General features: G+C 42.2%; 1 protein-coding gene across 1 annotated transcript in view; it reads left to right on the top strand.

Annotated features, from left to right (window-relative positions):
* LOC117499247 (receptor tyrosine-protein kinase erbB-4-like) overlaps window positions 1-22416 on the top strand; it is a 211332-nt gene that overhangs the window by 115631 nt on the left and 73285 nt on the right. Inside the window, exon 4 of the mRNA XM_034151628.1 lies at window positions 14468-14654. Coding sequence (XP_034007519.1) covers window positions 14468-14654 — 187 coding nt within the window. The remainder of the gene's footprint in view (window positions 1-14467; window positions 14655-22416) is intronic.

The following is a 22416-nucleotide window of genomic DNA, read 5'->3' as shown; positions in this document are numbered from 1 at the left end:
GTTTTTAAGAACAGTAGACCTCTGTTTTTAATTCGGCTCCTGGGAAAATCTTCCTGAGCATCTGGGTGTTTAGCTTTCAGAGAAACAAGCTTGGTAACCATCAGCAGTGAGCAAAGCCCCTCCATCCTGTTTCACACCAGCAGAAACACTGATTCTAACTGTGGTTTTACTCTCTGGTTCTCTTTTACTCGTGGTTTATTTGTCTCCTAAACATCTGGATCATAAAGTATTTTAGAAACAGAGCAAACACGAGCGGTCACCTGGCTAGCCGGCCCTCTGGGGAAACCATTTTTTGCCTAACTGTGTCCAAGCAACCCCTTTTTTAAAACTGCTTTTTTCAATGCTTTAACCAAGTTTACAGAGTTGACAACTTTCAGGAAACTGTTGAACCTGGCTCCTGTGGGAGTTGCAGCCTCACAGTTAGGATGTTGGGGTGTCTTCTACCCCCAGGGGGTCTTAGTGGGTGGTACGACGGAGAATCTGCTGCTGCTCATTACCAGGCTCCTGGGTGTCAAGCCTGCAGCTCCGGAGAGATGTTGTTTGGATGCAGAGCGAGGTCCATAAGGGCCAGTTTAAATGCACACTCACATATTCTAAAGCCAATGTTATGGAAACATATGCATGTACACTGAAACACATGCATGCACACACCTGCTTGTGTTCAGCATCCGAATGTGTGTGTGTGCCGATGTGCGCCTCCTCTTTTTGTCCGCCTGATCAAAGCCGACACGGTGCAGAGCATAGGTCTCGGAGGTGAAATTAAAATCTTGCTGCTTCCGCGGCGCGAGGGGAGAAAGTGATTACCGTTTAAATTAAAAGGTACGACCATAAAAGCGCGCCGCGACCGTACCCTCGCAATTCATCAAAAATGATCCCACGGCGCGTCTTTTGCTTATCAAATTGTAAAATATTGTCCATGACACCGGCGTAACAGGGGCGTAATTAATGCACTAAATCAATTCGGAATCACTCCGCGTAGAGTGGCCCTGCTGGGATGCCGTCATTATCACAAATTATGGTGGCAGATGCACGGGGCCGAGAGGAATGTATAAAGCTCCGGCGGCATCTTCCCCCTCCTCTACAAGCCATCCAGTTAATATCCCCCTCTCTCTGACTCAATGACTGTTAAACACTGTGGCATCTCTCCTCTCTCACACCTGTAATATCTCATTACCAGGTGAAAACCGTTTTATTAGACAGCGCTACTTAAAAGCTTCCTAAAATGATCCCTTGGCTGCCACTAACGTTTAATGACTATGTCTCAAAAAGTTAAATCCAAGTGATTCATTTTTTTTAATTGTATTTACAGATGATGAATAATGAGACCTTAAAGCACACAATTCACATTGAGTAAGACTTTGCGGTTTATAGTTATTGTGTTTATAGTCGAGTTCCCAGTCGGCTCTGATTGGTTAGATTGGCTCTGTTGTGATTGGTCAACCACTTAGAGATGTCCCGCCCCTTACCAAATAACATGTGTTCTCCCTCTGCTGTGAATGTCTATTCATGACTTTTTTCAGGAGCTTTCAGGGCCAACTTTTCATATATTTCAACGACATGTGGGAACCATGTCTTCCTTTTTGAAGGCCGTGCATCATAGCCGCGGGCTTTATTATGTAAAAACATTGCATCAAATCATTTCTAAAAGATCGTGTGACTCATAGTGTATTATACAATTATTGCATGTTCTAAACATTGCAAACAATAACAGTTGAATTCCATCAGAGTTCTATTGCTGATTAAGGTGGCATCTTTGGGTATAAACTAGTAATGTGCATGAAAAACTTGTTTGATGGTTTTACATTTGCACGCATTATTATTCCAGGGCGAATCATACTAGCACAAGAGACCAATAAAACCAAGAGGGTAATATTGTGTTAGAGAGCAGTTTTTTCTCTGTGATAGCAGAAAGAATAATCGTGAATTATTATGTCGTCTGGTGAAGTACCCTCGAGTTACTTTGGTGATAAACATTTCACAAAATGCACACACTGCAAACACGCTTACTATAATTTCTTTTTTCTTAAACAAATGCCGATGCTGTTAGATAATTAAATAGATACAAATATCATAAATCAACTGAATTCTTATTTTGTCTTTGTTATACGGTTCACTTTAAAAAAAGTTTAAATAGGACATATTTCATATTTAAACCTCCTCTCGTCTTATTCAGCTTAGTAGCTACTGAGATTTAAAGTTCCCCCGCCCTCCAACACCGGTCCTGCCATTTAGCGCTCCAAACCTTCCCTTTGACCCCCTTTCAGTTATTCAAAATGCATCTCAGTGGCAGATTAATTTATGGGTGTGTGTAAATTGTTTTCTCCCACTGCCATTTTAATATCTGCCCCTCGCAGCTGGCTTTGAGAGAACGCAGCTACGCCTATACCGAGTGGAAGGGACAGATTGCGTTCCTCAGTGACATTTACAGTGTGTGTGTGTGTGTGTGGTGTGCGTGTGTGTGTGTGGTGTGTGTGTGTGTGTGTGTGTGGTGTGCGTGTGTGTGTGTGTGAGCATGTGTGTGCTATGTATGCATTATGCCACTCATGATAGCTAAGTCAGTGTGTCTCCATGTCCACTTTCCCTACTTTTGTAGCAAGTACAAGTATGTTCTAAAGATATTTAAATCGTATTCAATTTCTTTTTTTTCTAGGATTACAATAGTTCTATAGTCTTGTCCTATTTCGTCACAAACACTGAGTGTAAATCCACATTTTAAAGCTGATATTCAAATTATTATCCTTATTACACCCAATTTCTCCCTAAAGTGCAAACCCTATGTTTATTTGATAGTAAGTGCAGAGGGGTGTTTTTCTTTCATTCGTTGCGCTTAGTATACCACCATGAAGTTTTAATGTTGTTAATAAGAAGGCTGTTATTGTGTTCTGAATATTTCAGTTATTCAAATGTAATAAAACTCTTACCCTTTCCTTTTAGCCAGCATTATTTTTCCTTTTAGAGGTATTGGGAAGCATCTAAATGCCATTAAACGTGTACTTACAAATATACAGATACCCTGAAAGACAAAGATGTCGAAGATGATACATTATTTTGACAAATTGCTTTAATAATTGTCTTTAAATCCTTTTCTGAGGGATGTTCTCTCCAACTTTGGCCCTTTGTGGATCGGCACACTGCCCCAAATCAGAAGTTTTGGCATTGTACAGACGTTCACGGTCCCTTGATGATGAATCCTTACAACTTTGGTGATCCTACGATTTCCCATTTGCATGTTAGCATTGTCATTGTGACAGAGCCACTAGCTTAGCTTTCCACTCACAGTCTTGTTCTTTAGTTTTGAGAAGCGCCGCCTGATTGGAGCTTACGGGCTGATTGTGTCAGCTCAGCAAAACAATGTAGCACTTGAAGAGACACGACAAAAGCAGCAAAAAAACTGCCGGATTCACCCAGAGCTAGTGACACCATCCACGTGTCCTCCGGCAAGTTGGGCGGAGTGTGAATGTTTCTTCCTGTTCCATCACATTACTTCCTCTTTCTGTCCTTAAATGACTCTGATTCCATTAGTCAAGTCCGTCCTCTTTATGATCACCTAGTGCAGTGGTTCCCAACCTTTTTCAGCCAGGCCCCCCCTTGTGTAATTGGAAATATTTTCGAGCCCCCCCTAATCCGGTTCCCACCGAGATTGGTATAATTAATTGTATATAGTCCAGAGGTAAATGGTGTACTTGTACTCCACTACATGTATTTAATACCTTTAGTTACTTTACAGATCTGGATTAATGATGTGAAATATACTCAACTAGGGATGCTCCGATCGCCAATTTTGGGGCCGATCGCCGATCGCCGGAATCAGTATCTGCCGATACCGATCGCCGATCCGATCGAGTGGGCGGGGCCTAAATGGAAGATTTAAACATCACTTTAAATCTTCCATTTAAAGTGATGTTTAAAACTCAGTTAATGGGGCTCATTCACTGGAGCTTCCACAAACAACAATCAACTTAATTATTACATTCAAATTATGTATATTATTCAAGTTTACATTCACTTTGGATAATACCACGGGAGAAATTAGCAAGCGCTCTCTCCCCCTCTCTCTCCCCCTCTCTCTCTCTCCCTCTCTCTCTCCCTCTCCTGACAGCCCGTCAGTATCGTCTCATGCAGCTCGCTGATCCAGTAATGTGTGAGGCCGACAGTGAAGAATAAACATATTTATAACTAGTTTAGCTTGTTCCAGAGGTAGATAAAATAGCTAAGTGTGTTAGGTCTAACTCTTAATGTGTGTTTCGCTCCGCTCACCGGTCCGTCACAGCGGGTGGAGCTGCAGGATTTCTGCTTCACACACACGTTGCATACCGCTGTTTTACTGTCTTTTTCGGACACCTTAAAATAATGCCAGACCGGTGAAGCCATTTTGGCGAGCTTGTTTTGCCGCGTACAGAGAAAAGTGTCATGTATTTTACGTCATGCGATCGGCCCTCGCGATCGGCATGTTTAGAGAGCACCGATCGATCGGTAGAGAGTGAGTATCGGCAGATCTCGATCGGTGACCGATCGATCGGAGCATCCCTATACTCAACTCTTAAATCTGACTTTGGTTAAACTTGGAGTAAATTCACAAGCTACCGTCGTGGGCTCGTCCACTTTTCTTTTAACTGCCGGTTTTGTAAAAAATGTGTCAATTTTATTGATTTTACGAGCAAACAATGTTTGTTTACAACTTGTTCCCAAGCTTCACGCGCCCCCCCTGCAATAGCTTCACGTGCCCCCCAGGTTGGGAACCACTGACCTAGTGTATTGTTCATGTTCTGGAGATATGTATGCATATTGCATATACTCATCTCCCATACTCCTCAACAGTATGCCTTAACAGTAAGGTATTCCTTGCATTTGTATCATGCATAGTAATCCACTGTGTTGGTGGATGCTTACCAATGGTCTGAAAAACATGCTTGTTTTTCCTTTCTTTAGCAGCTCTTGATCCAGCTAGGATTGCACCCAAAATCCCCTAAAGCCGAAAAGAGCAGAAACCTGCAGGCATATATATTTCACATCTTAAAATACTTTATTTAAAGAGAAGCCAAAACGAGCCAAGTCAGGTCAGCCAACTAAAGCAATGTGTACGTGAGGTACATTCGGTACATTTCTTTCAATAATTTATACGTTTAAATAGTGGGTCTTGCATCAAAAAACTTGATTGACACAAGATATGGTTCTTAAAACCGAAACCACATCCTCAAATGTATCCTTTAATCTGCCTTCAAAGGTCAGAGGATATAGTTGTTTGCTAAACATCAAAGATATACTTAATTCCTCTTACATGTATTCTTCAATCTAGTGTGTTCTGGTGCGAGTTGCAAAATGTCTCTTTAATAAACAACTAGATGGAATTCAGTGTTCAAATGAATCCCCTCAAGTGTTATGTCACCATACCTCAACACCTTCCAAAAGGTGTCCAAACACACGTCTGATATCAATATCCATCAGAGTGGGGAAGATCCTATTTGAATTTTTTTTGAAAAAGTAAAAAGCCTTAGGCTGCCTATTGATGATCCCTACTACCCTTCAGCAAAGGGAAAATATTGTATTGCAGGCACACTAAGATACCATCCGTTATGGACAGCCTGAGCTAATGTACTTGAGGCTTTTCCTCTCTGTAAAAGCAAATCCTTTCTTTTCACTTTTCAAGGTAGAATATAAAGCCTCAACCCCGCCATGCTGTATATTATAATATTCAGAATAGAGCTATCTAGTGTTGTGACTGTCATTTGTGCTTTCTCAGCTTTCATTATGTAGTCAAATTGATTTATATTGCCAACCCAACCACTCTAAAAAAAACATGCATGTCGGCTGTGCATGCATGGATGCACCTGTGGCACACGTATATCCACAAACAGACACTCAGGTACGTACATGCACACACCTCGTGCTGCCACAAATCAGAACATCCATCTCCGATTAGGGCAATTTGATTCCAGAGTAATGAAGTAGTTTAGCGCTGAAACGTGGTGTGCTTCATAGCTGCTGATGATGCCACTGCCATCATTTTCTACTAAGGCAAAATGGCAGAAAAATACCATCTTAAATGCACCAACACTTTATAGAGAGACAAGACAGATCAAATCTGACATGGCTGTAATCAGTCCCACAGCTGCCCGGCTACCTGGCCTGAATATATTTATAGTGTTGGTGTATGCAAAGAAGAATTTGAAGAAAATAGATTGAAGTGCAATATAATGTTTAGTGGGATCGCTCATGGAGAATGTAGTTGCATTTTGTGAGAAGTTTGTGAGGCCAGGCATGATTTATGTCCTCGATGACCTTTTGTAACAGAACCATTACCTGTTACTTCTATTTTCTATACATTCAAAACCCTCTGGAATGGGAATTCATATGTTTTTGTCTTCTTCCCCATTGCCACAAATTGATTATCCAAGCAAAGTCTTGCATTGTCTCCCGTTGGCTGCATCCTACCGCCGCACCGGGCCCAATCATCAATCACTTGGAAGGGCCGTTAAGCACCTTTTCTCTCCCAGAGGAGTGAACTGACATTGGGCCTCGGAGGCTACTCAACCACCCCTTCTTTCCCTCTCTCCCTGGAGTCCGCGGGGCCCCCCCCATGTATCTGATTGGACCCTCCCCTGAGGGATCCTGCCAGCTCTCAAAATCTCTGTCCTAAGCTCGGATGACCATGAATAATGAGGGGACTTAAATATGAGATACAGGAGATAACATGCTTCTCCCCCCCCCCCCCCCCTCCATAGCTTACTGTCAAGCGAGCAGAAGCATGCCTGTGGCTGACGTGCACTAGCTTTGTCACATAACTGCATTATGTAGGGTCCCCAAAGGCTACAGCATAATGCGATACGCCATGTGACTGTTGCCGGGTTGCTACAACAGCCTCTCCTCATGAGTTATGTATTAGTGTTTTCACTGCGGCTTAAGGATCAGATACTGTACTGCACTGTCACTGTTTTAGTTCTGCCTGCTAATGTGCGGCAAAATCCTCCCCTTTGGTAATTATAATTTCCGAGTCAGGGTCTTTACTGTCAATGCGTCTTGACAACACAGACGCCTCACGGACGGCGCTCATGAAGCAGGCTCATATGAGATTGTCAGGCTGTCTGAGACAATAAATATCAGCGCCGAAAGCCAGAAGCACAGCTGCTGCTGGAGGCACACCCCTGGACACACACACACACACACACACACACACACACACACACACACACACACACACACACACACACACACACACACACACACACACACACACACACACACACATACCACCGTGTCATCCCAAAGTCCTTGTCAACACTAGCTGGCGGTATTGAAACTGAAACATGTCAGAGTTTGATTCTAAAAACGTATCCAGTGGCGACTTGAGTAATTGTGATCCAACATAGAAACAGCACAGCACATTGGTATTTAAAAGACGTCATTGCCTGTGTAAATCAATATTTTAAAATGACCTTTGAACTGTTAATTACTTAAGGAAATTGCACTTACAAGGGTTCATTTCCTACCTCTTGCACCACTCTAAATTAAGAAAAGGAAGATTAAAAAGTACTTGAAGATGAGTGAACTCTTTTATTATTCAATCAATTATAAAAAAAACTTTATGACCTTTTTCTGATTTAAATTTAACTTAGATCAGGCTTCAAGGTGTTTGATCACAACGACTGTAACTCGATTCAGTAGAAACCCCTCCACTAAAAACCCAACCGGTGTATATCTTTTGATTGAGCTGAGCAAGAAATTAACTTTCCTTTTCCCTAATGTGCTAGTGGAGAAGCTAAAACACCTTAAAGGCGGAATGGATTTCAAACCGCAGAGCGCCACTGAGATGAAAAGCAGTGTGTGGGTTCAAAACGCTCGCTCGTCCGCATTTGATGTGCCTTACATTTGAAGTGAGGGGAAAAAAAGCCCCCTCCTTCCCTCCACCTGCACACTTCTCACCCTGTTGATGCATCTCACAGGAGTACCTCAGGGCACTATCAACAGACTTGAGATGTTTCGCACAAAATCTCTACAAATACCTGCAGTGAATGACTCAGGCGTTTTCCCACGGTGACATTTCATGCACCGAGATTTTCATTTCTTTCAAAGTCAATGGCCCTCCTCTCAAAGGCCTTGATTCCTCGAAAATGGTGAATGTCACACCTGAGTGCTCTCAGCATACTTAGCAGCCAAACAGTTGCATGAGGTGACGGAGTGCATCCCTCTCTTCCAGGGCTCATTGGACCGAATTGGTAAACAGGTCCCTGCCCGCCCATTGACTTTGCCGCCGTTGTGGAGGAGTCAGATTGCGCCGGCGCTCCAATCGGATCAAACTGTTGAGAGACGGCCGCTGACATGCACTCTCCTTGACTCACTGGCAGAGTGCTCTATATGTATGGGAATGAGCCATAATCACCATAATATGTGTCCCATCTCTTGTATTTTATAATGGTGTCATTATACTTTTCCCCCCTCTTCCAATGTATTTTTTCCCCCATTCCCCCTTCCTTTTTTCCCCAACCTTCCTCCCCCATATGGCTTCTTCTTCTCATGCCATCTCCCTCATTTACACTCTCACTCATCCAGATGACAGGAACAGGTGCACTATTAATTATGCTTAGAAATATATCTCCTCTGTGCTCCACTTCCCTTCCCCTTATCAGAGTGCACTTCCTGTGAAAGCTCCACCAGACTGCACCTCCTAGGCCTAAACTTCTCTCTTCTTCTATGGTGCCGCTTCTCACCCAACATTTGTATTCTTGCCGTCAGATACACGCATTTAGCTAATTCCTTCTATCCTTTACGCCTGCTATGTGGAGATTACAACCTAATTGTGTTGTTATCTCCACATATCAGACTGCTTTTGCATGATCATGTCCTAACTATCTCATTATCTCGACGCAGCAACTTACCAGTTTGTAGTGCTTATGTTATCCCGAGATAACAATTGAATTACATCGTTATCTCAAGGTATCAAGCGTTGTTTTCTCATGAGCACAACTTAAATATATCATTATTTTGAGATAACAAAGGCGTGTTTTTTCTTTCCTTCCTTCCTGGAGATCCAGCTGCTTCACCCCACTGATGTTGTTTAAGACTCTATCCAAATCGGCTTAGCCAGATGAAAGCGACACTGTCAGAGGTAGAGACCAGAGTGGATTACATTTTACAAAATAAATAGTAGAGAATTAAGTCCACGGTGGAAATAAAACCCACTCGGATAAAACACAGTCTTGTGTCACTGCAAACTCTCAACAGGACTTATTAAGGTTATGATAGTGAGACAGATTAGTGAGCAATTAAGCCAATGTAAGGGTTAGATGTTCAGTGCTGGTTGTTATAGAACCCCCAATTCAATTTGTAATTGTTTCCACTTATTTCTTCTGGTTTCCGTATGTTTGCAGCTTAAGAAAAATGTGATAAAAAGCACAGTTGATAAGTCCATTATTGAGAGGAAAGTGAAAAACCCAACAAGCATAATAGGGCCTCTTTAAAAGTTTCATGGCCTCAAAGATGAAATTGTTATCTCAAATTCTCATTCATTTTTCTTTGTCTTTCTATGTGCTGACTGAGCTCTTTAATGTTGACCAATGGACCGCATAAAGACGTTAAGCAGATCTAAATGATCCTTTTCCTGTTAACTTGCAGCCATAAAAGTAAAATAGTAATATATGTTACATACTTAAACCCAGATGGAGAGCGTAGAGCACTTAATTATTCCCCTAAACTCTTGAATGCATAATTTTCCAGCTGAATCTGGGACGAAGCCCAAAGGCGATTCTTAGGAAACTGGAGAAATGTGTATGCAAATCTACTGGCTGTGTTGGCAAGGTTTCCTGAGTAGCTGCAAAGTAAGTTCAATAAAATAATTATAGTAGACATACAGGCTATTAGCCTACCGTTTTGGTAAATGAGCTTACATAAGTGTCTGTTAAAGCCTATTTGAGTTGTAACTTGAGGTTCCTGAATGCTGGTGAGCCACTCGTCACTTTGTTTTCCATCTTTAATCCGGCTTAGTATTCACCTCTAATACCTCTTTTCACCAACTACGGCTGAATTATGACACGAAACAGAATTCCAATGTATGCACCAGGTCCCGATTCATTAACTCATAAACATTTGCGAGACAATTCTTTGTTAAATACCGGCTTCAATACAAATATTATTTCCCAATACTGCGAGGAAGCGTTTCAACATATCTGGAAAGGTTACAGGTGCCTGAGCTCATCCTCCTATCCCGCAGGTTTTGTTTCCAAGACAGCACCGCCGCCTTTTATCATGATTATGTTGTTCGGAGGAGATAAAACACTCCTGGCTCGCCTTCGCCTCAATGCAATGCATCCTAGGGATGCAAAGAGCAATTTACCAACATGTGAAATTCACATTTTGCCCAGAGGTAAAACGGAAGAAGAAAGAAAACAAGCCTGCCGGGACCGCAGAGGATTCTGTTTGACTGAGCGCTCCACGCTAGGCCGCTAATTGCCTGCGATTGATGGGAAAAAGCGCTGGAGGAAACGTTAAACTTGCAATGCATCACGGGTAGTTGACCTGTGTTGACTAAGTCTTGTCTGTGCCTCGTGGCAGTGTTTTTCTTTCTGCGTAGGCGGGGGTTATCAGAATATCTGATGCTCGTATGTGTGTAAATGTGCGAGTGAAAATTCCTGCACAAACCCTTCGTGGCTCACACAACAGAGTAAACACTCAAATCCATCAGAGTCAAGCTGGAATCAAAAGATTTACTCGGAATGGTATCTAAAATAATGGCCTGGACTTGTGCCAGACTGTGTAAATATATTGATGCGTTTTTCCTTTTATGAGCCACTTTAATGTCACAAGCTAAGGGTCATTTTAGATGAGGATGAAGGGAATGAGGTTAGGAATGGAGAGTTCATGCACCTTGTTGCTACAAATTAGCCTTCCTACTCGCCTTGTTAAGTGTGTGTTTTTGGAGAAAATACAAGGGAGAGAACACGGTCCACCTTGTTAAGTCAGAGCACATCTCCCAGCAGGCAGCGGTGGGCAGCTTCTCCGATATACATCCTCAGCTTCTGTGTTTGTGATTCTGAAACTGCGCGCAGTTGATGTGGCGGGAGGGGAAATGCAGGTGCTTGTGTTTACTTCCCTCCGGACCTCCCTCCTCCATGTCTCCCCGCTTCCTCCCTCCTCCAGTACAGAGCCGTGCAGATAAATATTGATCTAGAAAATAAAGACTATTTATGGCACGGGAAGGAAATTAAAATGACTGAGAAAGAGCAGAGTAATCCTTTTATTTAATTAGGTGAATTGCAACCAAAGAAAACCTTTTTTTTTTGTTTCTTCTGCTTGCTCTCGCCCTCGCTCCCGCTGGAAGGCTTTCCTGCGGTTGCTAAGCAACAGGGAAACAGTTTTTCTTTGCTTTCGCCAGCGGGTCCCGGAGGCTGGCAGGGAGAAGGACGCACAGTGGAAGCTCTGTGGAGCCTGCCAGCAGCACAGTGCATGCCTACAGCTGGGTCGGGTTGCAGAGGAGCCTCCCCCCGTTTTCGCAATCGTCATAGCGCCCCTGGCAGGCACCTCGGGGGGTTACGGCACAGCTATTGATAGCAGGGCGAGCTCACGATGCACCCCGGCCCCAAGCAGTAAACAAGAAGGTCACAGTCGGGACAAAACGGCACGACTTCTAAACCACGGGACTGGATAAAGAAGCAGCCGGAAGATAAAGCCTTCCCTGCGTGCTTTATTTTAGAGTTTCACAGAGTTGCATAAAGTTGCACAACTTGCTCTCTAACATTCGACAGAGAAAGATTTCACTGAGGGGTTTCTGACAGGCACTGGAGTAGACCACAATAGAAATCCTTTTCATGCAATAAGTATGCTAATCAAAGCCTCCGCTGAAATGGATTCTACTGCTCTTTTATTATGTTGTCCTTTCTCTCTTCAGGTGATTGACACATTGTAATCCTGCTAATAAGCACCTCCACTGTCTCTTTTCTTCCTATTGTGTTAGCGCCACAATGAAGCCAAGTTGGCAGGTGTGCGTGTTTGCCGAGCACTCCATATAGAAGCAATTCTCGCTTACCTGCTATTATCCTGAAACGCAGACCCTCCTCACGCTGCGTCCCAACCGTCAGTCTCCATACGCGTCCCCCAGGGGTCAGCAGCCAATCAAACCTCGCATTACTCATTCCCTCTCTCCCTCCCTCCCTCCCTCCCTCCTTACTAATCATCTGGCCTGTCTTTAGTCATTAGGATGTCTCTGAAGCTTTAGAACCCTTCTTCTTCATACCCTGTTGCTGGACATGCACATTTTTAAAGAAATGATCAGTGAGCAGGGCTGCCCAAATCATGGAAATTGTATGCATATTGCCATATGAATTAGTGCAATACCCAAATGGCAGTTGGTACAACATTTGGTAAAGGCTAAATATCTGTTTGGTACAGATTCTCTTAAAACAATAATGATATTATTATTATAACGATATGGTGATGCACACATAAGTGTTTCATTTTCCTGGTTTTGAAGGCTCAATTACAGTTAAGTGATATATTAACAGACTGGTAAAGCGGTCAGTCATTATAACCACATTATTGGTGATTATTTCAAAAAATGAGAAAAAGAAAATGTCCATACATGTTTTGTTTTATAATGATAACAAATTAAAATGCAAAAAAACAGCAAAGAAGCACAGTTGGGCAACCCTGAAATATTGTTAGACTATATATATATCTTGGTATTTGTAAAAAAATACTGTGATTTAAAATGTTTCCATATTGCAGAGCCCTTTTCTAAAGCCAGTTTAGTTTTTGACCGCTTGTGGAAAGTCAGTGGGGGATTATATCGTGGCATCAGTGACCCATACTGTTTAGTTTTGATACCTGGAATGAAGTTACTGTAATCTATAGAGTATATTTTCTTAATATCAACACCTTTTACACTTTCTTGGTGTTGCCTCTGGCCCCGATATCAAAACTAGTCACTGCTACCACTGTGTATTCTACTGAAATATGAAGGAAAAGGAGACTATTTTCAAAGAAAAAGCTATAAAAAGCCACAGCAATAAAACAAATCTGTGTCTGCCAACTGCTGTAAACGCGCCTCCATTGTACAAGCCAGTTGAAACCTTGAAAACAGATCCGTCTTTCCCCCCCCCGCTCACACACTTTTATATGTACAGTTCTAATTAAGCTTGTCAGTGGTGGTTGGTAAAATGTGTTAGTGTGGCATTTAACAGCTGCTGTATGTGTGTTCACCAGTTTCTGTGTGTGTATAAGTAAGCTGCGGCTGCTGTTTGAGCGACTCAGATGAATATTGCATGGCCGCAGAGATGGAGTTGTTGCAACAAGGGAATAAGTTGTTTTAGAAGACACACACATGCATGCACACACACACACCAAGCAACACTGATCCTGCTTTCCTCTGTCTTGCTATTTTCTGTGGATTTGATAACACACTGCTGCGGATAGTTGACCTTTAATTTTTTTTCCTCAGAGATGACCCCAGGATGAAGATAAACACTACTTTCATAAGAAATATTCAAACATTCAAAGTCCCAGCCCTGGCCCCGTCCTTCATCTTGAATTTTCAGTTGAATTAATTTGCCTCATCAAGTGCTCAACACAGAGGTAATCAGTGATTTTAGTGACTTTTGAGAAGGTCAATTGATGCACGATGAGGCAGATAGGTGAGGTCTGCCATGTTTTTCAGCAAGACACATTGAGGCTCTCTATTTCTGCATATTACATGTGTCTGACTCCAAGGCATTTCAGCTTGAGCTTATTATATTTCTTTTTTTTAGTTTTAATGTCTCTAAGGAATCAAATGTGACTTAGATCTCCCATATGACTTCTTTACCTACGGATATAAAAGCAAATACAGTTACAAATATACCCTTTTTGATTTGAAAATCTTGTTCTTAAATGTGTGATGTATTATTGGCTCTACAAATGTCATACATACCGGTATCATGCCCTTAAAGAACAGCTGTGAGTCTGTAATCAGAGAAGTGTAATCAGTCGGCAATTGAGCTGACATTTTAATCCTTTTGGACTGTTTGTCCAAATCTTTCATGAGTTTGACATTTTAAAATGCAAATGATATGCTCCGGCACAGAAAATGAGGGGAATGCTTTACTGGATTAGTGTGTTCCATGATGTAGACATGGCAACCAAATAAATTGGAGTTGGATGTAAATACTTCAGGAGTGTATTTAATTGTATTCATCAACAGTAACTCTTTAGATTACTGACTTAAATTGTACATGGGATTAAGATTGTGGATATACCACAGGCTTTGGGAAAAATGGTTGCCATTGATAAAATGTCACATTTTAACATTGCCTTTTACATTGGCATGGAACGCTGGCGTTGAAGTTCAAATCATAAAGAAGTGCCCCAACATGATAGAATTATTGAGATACTGGACTGCTTTTTCTATCATTTCACTTGCACAAAAGAGTGCTTCAATCAATGAAATCATGGGACCCAGTATCTCTTATTAACATATCAAATGTACTTTTTTTTCTCGGTGCAGTCAATCAGAGAAGTGACCGGCTACGTGTTGGTGGCTCTCAACCAGTTCGACTACCTGCCACTGGAGAACCTGCGGATCATCCGAGGCACCAAACTGTACGAGGGTCGCTACTCGTTGGCCATCTTCCTCAACTACAGGCGGGACGGGTACTATGGCCTGAGACAGCTGGGCCTGCGCAACCTCACAGGTAGGAACACCCCTAAATCACATGAGTCATTTTGATAAATTATGACAAAAATATATTTATTTGCTTTAAAGACTACCTTGCTAGATGAAAAATAGCATCATTTTGTGAATTAGGGATCCATTGCCGTTTCCTGCCCTGAAAAAGCTAGATGTTCACTGGTTTTTACACCCACATGTAAAGCTTTAACGAGGCCTTTTCTAATTAAGTCACAAAATTGGATCCCAACTTTTGAAGCTAGGTATCTACCACCGGGGCATATTAATCTTCTTTGCTGCTATAGAGAGGGATCCAATGTCTATGAAAAGTCCCATTCACTACATTTTTGTTTACATGCTCAGAATAGGTTTGTGTCATGGAGTAGCTTTCCGGAAGTGGCTGTTTTTTGTTGTTAATGTCACGTGACAGGGGATAAGCTAAAGTGGGTTACATTTGTAAAGCCCCTGTCACACTGTCCCGAAATTGACACCAGATGGACACACGAATATGGAATTGTGAATTTCGCACGAAGATGGCCCCGAACCACACACGAAGGCAACATTTACATTACATTTAAGACATACAACTGCAACGAAAGTAACAAAAACAATTATGTTAAAGTACTATGATACTGTACTGATATTTTCAGACTTTGTTCTTTACTTTATCCGTCTTTATATGTAGAAGATATTAAGTTTTCTCCGTCATGTCGTTTCCATAGCAACAACAACTTCCTGTCAACTCGCCTTCAAAATAAAAGCATCTAAATAAAACAGGAAGTTAACCTAAATTACATTTAAGACATACAACTGCAACAAAAACAATGTAATATCCTTTTCAGTTTCACAGAACACAAATTGGGCTATTTACATAATATGTTTACATGATTTTGTTTTTTGCAATAAAACAACCAGATGGACACACGATAAAGGAAATGTTCAAATTCGGCTCTGATCGTAACAACATTGGGCCATTCGTGAGGGCATCTTAAGCCATCGTATGACCGCCGGTGGAGTTTCTCAGGCTCCGGCAGCAACTTCGCGAGCGGTGGCAAAATCTTTGGCATGCCAAAAAATTGCCGAAGGACCTTGCGAAGGTTCATTTTCGTGTTGAATTTGTGTGTCCACTTTGCCCTTCGTAAAGCACCCGTGAGGGCATCTTGTCAAATAGTGTCATCTTCGTCTGATCATCGGTGCCATCGGGCATTTTTCGCCCCCGATGGAACCGATGATCAGACGAAGATGATCCGATGTTGTTACGATCAGAGCCGAATTTGAACATTTCCTTTTATCGTGTGTCCATCTGGTGTCAATTTCGGGACAGTGTGACAGGGGCTTAAAGGGTAGCATTCGTCTGTGTATCTCTCTTGATATCAGACCTTTGAGTAGTGACATCAGCAGCATCGTGTCATCTTTTTCATTTTGGTGTTACTCAGTGACTCAAGTCAGAGTAAAAGCAGCAAACATTATCTTTCAGCCTTTAAAATTGTATCTCCTCTCACTGCTGTCTCCCAATGGCCAATTTCCTCACCAGCTGGATAAATCATACATGTAATTCTCACATATTGAGCTGCTAAAAGGTTCACTTCGGGTGTTGCCTTTTTTCGTCCCAATCTTGGCGGCAGAATTACCATCGCTCCAAGGGAGAAACTCAAACCGTCGTCTGGAAAAACACTGGCTGAGGGACAGGTGTCACATATGATCTGAGCACAAGCAGTGAAACTCTTTCAGGGTCACTCTTTCCCTTTACCGGCCTTTTCTTTTGCTCTATTTGATGCAGTACTGTCTATATAGTGTCAGGGACGATGGTAAACAGAGAGGACTTGCAGGAGGAAAAACAAATGTTGTCTCAATCTTCAAAGCCATATCTCTCCGCTTTTCCCATTAAGAAACTTGTCTTGTTTGTTGACTACTTGTAGACAAGACCATGAAGCATGAGTGGGAGGCCTTTTCATGTCCATACTCCATTTTTCTTCCGTCATCTTGTCGGAATTTGGAGAAAAATGTGCTGGATTTGCTGTATGTATGGCAGGAAAAGCGGGAAATCAGCACTGTTCTTCCAGCAGGAATTGAGCTAAATCTTTTTGAGCATCTCTCAACGGCCAATGGGAAAAGAATCCCATCCAACACGTATGTCCTCTAAAGTACAGCCAAAGAACAAACGTGCGATAGGCTGCCAATTCTCCAGACAATTTGCTCATACCAAGGTGCCGGAAGTAATTTGTTAGCTTATGATTGTTTAGGAATGTGCAAACTACAACATGTAGCACCTTTTATGATTATTTTTGATTTGGCGGTGTATGAGACGAGGAAAGGGCTCCCACCATGGACTGGGTCATGTTCCCAACACTGCCAAACCACCAGGAGGCCTCTGCTGCACCCCCCCTTTGTTCTGTTTTGCCTGAGGCCTCTTCTCTGGCATCGATCCCCCGACTTTACACAGCTCTCCTATGGGCATTGCCATTTATCCTACATCCATCCTGCGGGGCAATTCCGTGTCAAATATTTCACAGAGGAACCAAATGAATCTTCGTGTGTCATGCAGTCCTTGACCACCCTTTGTAACTTTGTTTGGGGGGGAAAGTAGCACAAACACGGCGACAAGCACGATAAAAAAAATCCCCACCTTGATGACTTAAAACCATCAGTGTTGAGAAAAGTTGGACAGCAGAGATTCATCCTAGCCTCTTATGCCATTGACTTTGCCGGAGTGTTTTCCAGATTGATGGTAGGGGATCAAACTGTGATCCATATTAAAGCACATGACAGATTTAGTGTAATAAGCAGCATTTTATGGAGTCTGAACACGGTGATAAAGGACTCCTGAGAGTTTTAAGGGCATGCTGCGCCCCAAGCTGGTAAAGCAGTAAGACGCCTTTCTATTTTGACCCCCCCCCCCATGACTAACGGAGGCCTGAGTCGACCTTTATCCCTGTCTTACTCATGATAGGTAACTTATTTTGCTCATTTAAGTATTTGTTTTGTCCCCCTCTACATCGATTTCTTTTGATATTCCTCAAACTGAATTACCGAAAGATCATAAGCTGAATGTGCTGAGTCTGAAAAAGTGAAACCAATGCATTTCTCTAATAGCCTTTTAAAGACAAGAGACATTGTATAGAAGTGTATGAGAAAAAATATAATTTAAAATGTACCTTACATTAAAAACCTTCAATACATGACAAATAGCAAATCGTATAATTCCTCTCCACTTTATTGTCCTTTTTTTCCTTCCATCAATACTGCGTCATCTGTTGCCTTCATAAGCATCCACGAGTGACGCAGTTTGAGGAAAACAGTTTTTGTACTGTTTTCTTCTTTTGCAATAAAATAAGCAAATCCAGCCAACAGTCGGTTGCAAAAAGGTCATGATGTTTTTTCTTTATGTAACTGCAAAAAGCACAGGATGCAAGTGATGTATCTTCAAATAATCTTTGTCTGGGTGCAGTACGGTTTGCCTTGAATAATTTATCTCCAAAAAGCATAATCTACATTTCCGAATTTCTCTTATTTCCCTGGAACTTCATGACACAGTGTTGAACCTCTCAGGTTGAATTGACCCCCCCCCCCCCCCCCCCCCCCCCCCCCCCTGCCTGTCTGAACCTCACACCCCCTGTTCCAGCACACCTTAAAAATGGGTGCTTTGCCTTTTTCAGTCCATACCATCTGATCCATTTGAACCCCTGCGCTGCAATTAAGCCAGATCCAGCCATGCATATGAATCAGTGCTGTTCCTCTTGAATCCCTCCACTCCTCTGCCTGGGACACAAACTCAAATAAAGTGAATTCTCTATTTAAATTAGCTCGCAATTAAACCGGCATATTATTCTCAATGATTTGAAGGAAGCACATTTTTTGAATTTTCGATTCAGCGTATGATGAAATGTACTTATTTCTAATAGATTTTGCAGCCTACCACCGATTCTACCCTATCTTGTACGTGCTCGAGTGAGAATATATTCTGCATTCCTCACTGCACACAATACATTAAACAACAGTTTCACTGCTGCTTTATGCCTCAGTGGATTTACTACACAGCGGGAGTCCACAGCAAAACATGGAATTCAATTTGGCTGTGGAGTCAGTATGCACACAGCTGTGCAGTATAGTATGGTATCAGGGATAAGTAGTAATCTATGCCAACGAAACTCCCCTGCTATTGACTTGTTCGGCTCCCCCCTCATGGTGCTCCTGCAGCTTTTTGTAACTCTTAATAACCTCACTTTAACACATATATACGACATGAACTCTGCAGTGCTAATTAGCCCATGCTGCGCTGCCGTGGTGATGTCACCCAGCATAATACTTTCAGAGCGGATGAAGTGGCATCTACAGTATGAATTGTTTTCTCTTCACAGTTTCCCCTGCGTTCTTCGCCTGCCTTTTGTTTGTGAGGTTTTTTTTCTATCATGTGAAATTGCCCATTTGGATGAGGGCCAAATGGCTCAGCGGGCCCCAAAGAGTGCTCCGACTCCAACTTCCCATCTGGCGGCAATGCCCCCCTATGCTTGTGTACGGAAAGCACCCCCCCCCCCCCCCTGCTATTTTCACCTCATTTGGACCGTAGTGTTAACGCCATCATTTCAAAACCTGGCAGCATCCCAAGCATCCTCCAATTTAAAGCTAATAATTTACTGCCGCTGTGTCGCTAATTGCAACATTTTTGCGAGTATTCTGAATGCAATGGAGCCAAATGACCAACAGTGGTTGCTGCTGAGATGAATTGATTAATAGACTTTAATCAACCACATGTGCATCGTCATTTTTAGAGCATAGCTATGCTCAAAGATGCTGTGCTCAGCTAAATCAGAAAAACTATTTGAGATTTTTGAGTTTCATTTAGTTGCACCAATTTCCTCAAGTTAATATTTCATTTTCTTAAAGTTTGAGCTGCTTTTTCAGCTACTTTTCAGTTGTTTTTATATTTCAGAAGTGTCATAAAGACTGCATTTGATCTGTACAGTAAATCCCCTCTGTGGAGAGCATAAAGACCCAGCACATCAAAGATATTATACCCTCCGCTTATTTGAGAAAAAGGGCACACACCTAAAAGGAGAATCCAGCTGACTGATGTTGCCTTTTCATGCATCCTTGCTTGCCTCCATTATCTTTTCCAACCTCTAATTCAACTCAAGTCTGCGCTTATAAGGTATCCGGCAATATATATATATGTATTCTGCTGAGAGGTTTCGAAAAAATTCGAGATAGGTAGGGAAAAGTAATTGTGTGTGGAGTTTGAATGGTGAAAAACTACTTCCAAGGCCTCTTTATTTAACATAAAGCTGCTGGTGTGATCTGCAAAAAGTGGTGTAGTTACAGAAAGATCAAATAGAGCAAAAGCGGCTAATGCTAATACCCACGCTCACTCCGGACTGTTATGGGGAAGAAGTAGAGTGGAGGGATGGGGCCCATTAATAATGAATCCAGTGTCATCATTAAGGCTCCAAATGATTAAAACATATCTCCCAGCTTCAAACACTGCTTTTCCACACCAGAAAATGCTGCAGTCATGGATGTGCGGAGCGAGCAGGCACTTCAGTCTGCTTGTGAAATAAAGTTTAGCTTTTTTAGCTTTCATCTTTAGCACACCCCAACCCCTACCCTTTTTGTGTTGAAACACCAAAGCACCAGCATTCCTTTTTGAAAACAAAGATGTGTTATGTAATGCAGTGCAACACATTGATCTGTGAAGACAGTTCTTTAGAAATTAGCTTTCATGCTAAGCTAGGTTGGAAAACGTATTTTTCCACAACGCAAAAGGAACCGTAACAAGTAGTGCCTGTTGTTTTCTTGTAAACAACAGGCAAGGCACTTCTAGTTGAGAAAAGTTGAGATTCATTAACATGCAAATGCCATGTCTGATTCCACAGCTTATTTTCTCATCTCTTTATTCCCCATTTTTTTCCTTTCGCCCAGAAGGCATTGTAATGCCGAGCCCGTGCTCAGTGTTGTGCTGTCAGTACTGTTCTGCCGTTGGTGTTTTTTGTTCAAACCCTTTGACGAGAAGACCCTGGGGGGCTTTGGGTTTGTCTCCATTAGCGGCTGTGGCCTGTCTGGAAGGAGAGCAAAATGATCTCTAATGGAATGGTAATAGTCCCCCAGGGCAGTGCGCCGTTCTTTGATGCTAGGGTTCACTTCCACCGGCTGACACAAGCTGACCCCGGCTAACTGAGCTACCTGCACGCTTGACAGGACCTCCAGTGCACAATAATGACTGTTTTCTCTTTAATACTGTGTAACATAGTGGATAAAAAGCCTCCTTGTGGACCTCCCCTATCGCCCTACCTCCCAATCCGGTGTTAAATGTCCCAACAGTCTTTAGGGAGTTACAACGGGGTAGCTAGAAAGTGAGTGACTAATAATGTCAACAGCTAACAGGATCTGCCAAGATAAGTTCAGTCAATACAGCGGGTGGTTGGAGAGATTGGAGACTGAGTGACGATAATAAGGACACCCCCCTCCACAGGATGGATATGTGTTGCAGCAAAGTGGGCCACTCAGACTCTTTAACTGAAAGCTAAGATTTCATTATGTTCTGCTCCAAGCCAAATGCAACGTTCATGATGAGGGCCACAAGGTCAGGGAGTGGAAGTTGTAGGAAGCAGTTCTGCCTGAAAAGTTAATTTAAGGACAAAAGGTCTGAATGGCCTTGGTCCACAAGGACTTCAGTTTTTTAAAAGGTTTTCCCCCTTGCTTTTTGGGTTGTACAAATGAGCAACAACGCATTGAAAAAGCAAAAAATACTTGTGGACTTAACTTAATTGCACAGTTCTCACATATTGGTGTGTGTCACATCATTTTAGGTTGAAAAACGTTTGTGTATAGGAATGTAAAATATGTGTACAAAAAAGTGGATAAAAGTTGCCAAAAATAGAACGCATTGCAGGTAATGATTAATGAAACAATTACGCTGAGACCTACTCAGACACCCTTTAAAATGGTACCCAACAAGAACTGTTCTTTAGAAACAAGCTGCCTAATCTACAGTAGCTCAATGTCCCAGATTCTATTTAAGACAAAGTGGTGGGTGGTGAGACTGTGTGACTCAGCATTTCTACTTAGCAGTCCTTGGAAATACAAACCTAATCAAGCCAAATATCCGTGACTTCATCAAACTTTCTCATTAGGGCTGAATTCATTTTTGGGGACATTATAATTACTTGAACGGTCTCTTGTGTTCCCCTTTATTAAAAACAAAACCAGTTTCAACCAGCATGTAATGAGTCATAGGACAATTATAAAACCCTTCTTAAAACCCATTTCATAACCCCAAAAATGCTGGGATCAAGCTAAAAAAACAAGGATGTTTGCGATGATGTGAGGTTTGCGATTCACTGTATTTATATTCAAAGAGCTGCTTGTTTGTCTTGCCACGAGGCACATGCTATCCTCCTGACATTGCAACATATTTGTATGCTTAGCGGCCCTCTGGAGAAATGAATGTGTGTGCGTGCAATTTTTGTCTTCTTCTGTCTCCCTGGCGTCTGCGAGCGAGCTGCTTGACTTTGGCGAGTTTTAATGACATTTTTGTGGGTGCATTATTTTTTTTAAGTGCCCCCCCCCCCCTCAGTCCAAGCCCCTCTTGTGGTCTGTTGTGTAACATCCACTAGAGACTGCGAGTGCATTAGAGTGTGAAGCATAGCTAATCATTGTCACTGATTCTGTCCGATGCATCTGTGGAAAGAAGGGCAAGGTAGTGTTGTGGAAAAGGGAGGATTGGATCGCAAAAACCTCACACTAAATATACAGTAGAACCGGATGGAGGCAATTTACTGGTCATAGTTGAT

Source organism: Trematomus bernacchii, unplaced genomic scaffold (genome assembly GCF_902827165.1).
Source record: "Trematomus bernacchii unplaced genomic scaffold, fTreBer1.1, whole genome shotgun sequence".
In the NCBI taxonomy this organism is placed as follows: Eukaryota; Metazoa; Chordata; class Actinopteri; order Perciformes; family Nototheniidae; genus Trematomus; species Trematomus bernacchii.
This window is presented reverse-complemented; position numbering and strand designations above follow the sequence as displayed.